Raw genomic sequence first — 4,653 nt, forward strand, 5'->3', positions numbered from 1 at the left:
ACATTAAATTCCAAAAATTTAAATAGATCTTTTATTATCTCAATTTGATCTCAAGAACAAATAAATATAAAACATGTCATAGTAAGGTAATAATTTAGCACGAATGATTTAGCCTGTCATTCAGGCTCAACTTATGAAAATAAAAAAATTTAAAACAGTAAATAAAAACAGAAAATAAAATAGTGAGAACTTACAAAGTTGTTACAAGAACTTCAAACTTTTATTGATATACTTTAGAAGTGTTTTTACAAGAGAGAATAGAGAGGGGAGCAAACTATACATAATAATTTTTCATATATAATTTAATGAGATTATATTAAATTTTATTTAAATTTACTTTTTAAGTTTCTAATTTATTATATTTTTTTAATCACGATTAATTTTATTTATATATAATAATTTTTCATATATAATTTAATTTCATATATAATTTAATGAGATTATATTAAATTTTATTTAAAATTACTTTTTAAGTTTCTAATTTATTATATTTTTTAAATCACGAATATATGGATTCAAGGGCAATGAACCTGTGAGTCTCATCGTCACTTGGGTAAGCCCACAAACCACCCCACAATGCATGGGGTTGGGCATGGTTGACTAGATAAGTAGATGGACAGGCTTGTATTGGGCTTTAATTGTCATGGGTTTCCGAACCGATCCAGCCCATGTTCATCTTCAACTTAACAAGATTTGTCCTTCGTGGTAAAGATGATTCCTGCTCGAAAACCCTTCCTGGCCAGTAGCCTCAATTCTTGTTTTCGAACTCCACCGAAATATATAGCGGAGATCTTGAAGGAATAACAAGGGAATGGTGAGCCAAAGGCAAAAAACGGCGCGGAAACGCTTTAAGGAATCTAACCCAGAACTCTTCCCTAAGCCAGAGCCAACGCCGCCGAAAGATCCAAACAAGGTAAAGAAGAAGAAATATGGCAAATTCAAACGCAAGAAGTTGAAACCCATTGATCCAAATAAGCCGAAGAAACCTTCGTACAAAAGGCACCCGCTTAGAGTTGCTGGCATGAAGCCCGGCGAGAGCTGCTACATATGCAAAGCGCCTGAACACATTGCTAAAGATTGCCCCAAAAAATGGGAGTGGGAAAGGAATAAGGTTAGATATATCATATATATTTTTGTTTGATTATGTTTTTTGGATTTTGGTATGTGTGTGCTCAATAAGGATTCGGGAATCTGTATTTCTGTGTATATATTGTATTATAATGCTTGCCGGTTCATTTCCTTAGGTTTATTGTGAGTGTAATTGTTTATGTGGAGCTTTTGCATTCTATTGACCAAACAAGTTTAGATGTTTATTTCTGTCTTTGGTGGTGGACTACTCCAATCTTCATTCATTATTTTTCTATTGTTTTTACTGAAAATTCCATTAATATTGTATGTATATATTTTTGGAGATTCTTAGCTATTTCTTTTACTCTAAAATGAGATGTTCTCCCTCTTCTTAGTGAAGCGAATTTTGTTGGACATTTACTGCGTGAAGGAAATGTACTATCCTTGACACTAGTTATTTTTTACTGATGTAGATATGTTTGTTCTGTCGACATCGTGGCCACAGTCTAAAGAATTGCCCTAACAAGAATGAAGAGTCTTTCGACAGGAAATTGTGTTACAATTGTGGAGAAATGGGACATTCTCTGGATAAATGTCAGTATCCTCTTCAAGATGGTAAATATTCTCCATTCGGACTCAATAATTTGCATCCCCTGTTATTTCCTGATATAATACTCAACTGACGATTAATCACTGTGCCTAGATTTTTATTGATCAGCAGTAGATTATCTTTTTATTGATCAGCAGTAGATTATCTTTTGCAGTTATTTGGTAGGTTTTCATGTTGTAATGAGGTAGGTATATAATCATGATGTTAACCGGTAATATGTATTATGTAAAGCAGTTCGTAGCTCTCCAAATGTTGCTGTATATTTTTTAATTTCCTTTCTATTCCACATTTCCCATTTTCATAGAATGAAACAAACATTGTTCTATCTGAAAATGTAACAAAACATTTCTCTATCCAACAATATATTTTTCCTCCTATTTACATCTCCAACATAATCTTTAGTTTTTAATTCAACTATTTCCAATCTCTGAAAATACTATATTATTATAATCAAATATACAACGTTTTTAAATTTGTGAATACCCACTAACCATTGAAAAATTGTATATCTATGTCATGATATCTCCAATCAATCCATATTCTTACATAACATTGAAAGCTAGACTAAAAATATAAAATAAAACCGTACATTCATTACATTCTACAATACATATCCAAGAATTAAGTTTTAGAAAAAAATCTCCCAGGACAGCCAAACATAGCCTTGGTTCTCCTGCCCATTTTGTTACGTCTAAACTTTCTTGTGTTATTTTATGAAACATTTGAATGCTGGGACAGGTAAACCAGTGTGTAAAGATGCTGAAGTAGCTTATGTTTGAGTAAAAATGTTGTTCTCATTAATGTAGGACTTCGTCGAGAGGAGTGTTTGTTGTATATGTTGAAAAAAAGCAGTTTATTTTTGTCAATCTAAACATTTTGACAGAACTGTCTCGGCAAGGCAGACGTATCAAATGTAATTCCCATCTACTGGGATGACCAAGTCTAAGAGAATGCTTTGGTAGTGTCCCGATTTGTTTCATATTTTTGGAGATATACAGAATTTTAACTCGAGTTTGCTGGTTCATTTTTATATCATCTGGTTGGATGTAAATTCCAAGTTCATTAAAAATTGACTCATCTGTGCTGCCAAGGTTTAGGGAGAGGCCTTCTAAACTTCACTAATGTCACAGGAGGAACTAGATACGCGAATTGCTTTATATGCAATGAGTCCGGGCACTTGAGTAAAAATTGTCCTAAGAATACTCATGGAATCTATCCACAGGTACATTCTCTTTATAATGACACAAACGAAGATGCATGCTTCACTCACGATGCTGTGACTTAATTCACTATTTTTTATCCAGCATCTTTCTGAAAAGGAACTGCTGTTTTCGTGCTTACTATAAGTCAAACAACCATTTTGATTGATCCTAGGCAATTTCCTTGCTATTTGTTAGTACTTTCAACAAACTTCTTCATTAGGTGTCTTCGACTTGAAAAGGAGAAAAGTATGATTTTTCAGAATCGTAGAAGTCAAAATAAGCTTCATCATAGCCACCCCATTCTTCTCGCCACTTTTTTTAATTATTTTTTTCCTAAAAGAAAGTCTCATGAGATTTGTTTAATGGCCTGCCTAAATTACCCTCAGTTCTGCATCTATTGACACCACTCTTCTAGTCATGGGGCTAATAAGCTTTCGGTGTTCTGCAAAATGTTTGTGCAGGGTGGGTGCTGTAAAATTTGTGGCGGTGTCACGCATCTGGCCAAAGATTGTCCTAATAAACACAGCCAAACTTCTAAAGGTGATTGGATGTCCGGTTATTCATGTAAGTACAGTGTATTAGTTCATTGACTGTATTTTGCTCTCAGTTGTCCGGTTAAATCTCTTATTTCTCAAAACTATGTTACATTGATATGCCATTACTATGCTTGACATGGGCGTTCAATATTTTTACCATTGTAAATATGTGTATTGCCCATTAGTTGAGAAAGATATAAGTGTAAAATCCGTAATATATGACCTACTTACCATTCCTGAATGCTAATGTCAGTGAATGATACATTTTGGACAGTGAGTTTGGATGCAGAAGTATTTAGTTCAATCACTCCAGTAAGCTGGGATTTTTAAGTTTTTTACAATTAAAACAGAGACATCTTTCTATTTTATATACGATCGTGAAAAAAACACCCTTTTTTATTTTATTTTATTTTCAGAAAGAAGTTGAAGCAGAATCAAAGAAAGCTATATTTTCCTGCTGATGGTTTAGCTGTAGAAGTTGAAATAACTAAAACTCATGCATCAGTATATATTTATATATATGACATTTGCATTCAAAGCTCTCTCGACTTTTGCTAATCGCCTTGTATTGTAATAGCTGAGATTCAAGAAAGGCCTAATCGAATAACCAGGTTCCTTAGTGGAGACGACCTTGAAGATGACTTCATTGCAGCTGTTCCGGTTGCTGCTGAGAAAGATAACAGTGTCAAATCCAGTAGTAAGCAGAGAACTAAAGTCGTTAGTTTTGTTGGTTGAATTGAATGTAAGAGATGTTAGACAAATAGACTGTTTGAACTGTTGATTTCATTTAAAATTAATATTAATTGAATCGTTTCTGCGGTTCTCTTTTCTACCTTTTCTGCTTCTAGTGTTAATTTAGTTTTTTCTCGGCAATATATTACTGTTAATTAAAATTAAGTACCATGTTTATGGAGAAATATAGTTATATTATATATGTATTTATTATAATATAATTGATCCATGCCTCTCTAACCATATCTTCTCGCTTATTTCAGTTTAATTACGAGTTCGTCTAGTTGAACAATCATCATTTCAGTCTACGTATTAATTTTTAAAATCTGTCTCCGTTGGTCTAGGATCGGTGTCTGTTAAAAATTAATTTTACCTCGGCTCTCACACCCTGCCCATCACATCGCACATCGGGAGACGAACGTGACTAGTTCCGTTGCATTGGAGAATTTGCCCACATCCTCTACGAACATGGAGATAATCCCGGTCTCCCAGTTAATGCTTGAGA

The 4,653-nt window shown here is 33.6% G+C and overlaps 1 protein-coding gene across 1 annotated transcript; it reads left to right on the forward strand.

The window, feature by feature from the left end:
* The first annotated feature begins 701 nt into the window (after nt 1–701).
* LOC142533683 (uncharacterized) lies at nt 702–4,248 on the forward strand. Its single transcript, XM_075640531.1, has 5 exons — nt 702–1,111; nt 1,542–1,683; nt 2,809–2,900; nt 3,342–3,444; nt 3,994–4,248. The coding sequence occupies exons 1-5, from the start codon at nt 812–814 to the stop codon at nt 4,149–4,151; spliced, it is 795 nt and encodes a 264-aa protein (XP_075496646.1). The 5' UTR covers nt 702–811; the 3' UTR covers nt 4,152–4,248.
* Nucleotides 4,249–4,653: the final 405 nt, after the last annotated feature.

Source organism: Primulina tabacum, chromosome 18 (genome assembly GCF_025594145.1).
Source record: "Primulina tabacum isolate GXHZ01 chromosome 18, ASM2559414v2, whole genome shotgun sequence".
Classification (NCBI taxonomy): domain Eukaryota; kingdom Viridiplantae; phylum Streptophyta; class Magnoliopsida; order Lamiales; family Gesneriaceae; genus Primulina; species Primulina tabacum.

What these genes read in the sequence shown, in the direction of transcription:
- LOC142533683 (XM_075640531.1), top strand. Translation starts at nt 812, where the DNA reads ATGGTGAGCCAAAGGCAAAAAACGGCGCGGAAACGCTTTAAGGAATCT. An exon ending in GGGAGTGGGAAAGGAATAAG is followed by an intron (nt 1,112 to 1,541) that starts GTTAGATATATC and finishes TTACTGATGTAG; the next exon opens with ATATGTTTGTTCTGTCGACA. An exon ending in TTGGATGTCCGGTTATTCAT is followed by an intron (nt 3,445 to 3,993) that starts GTAAGTACAGTG and finishes GTATTGTAATAG; the next exon opens with CTGAGATTCAAGAAAGGCCT.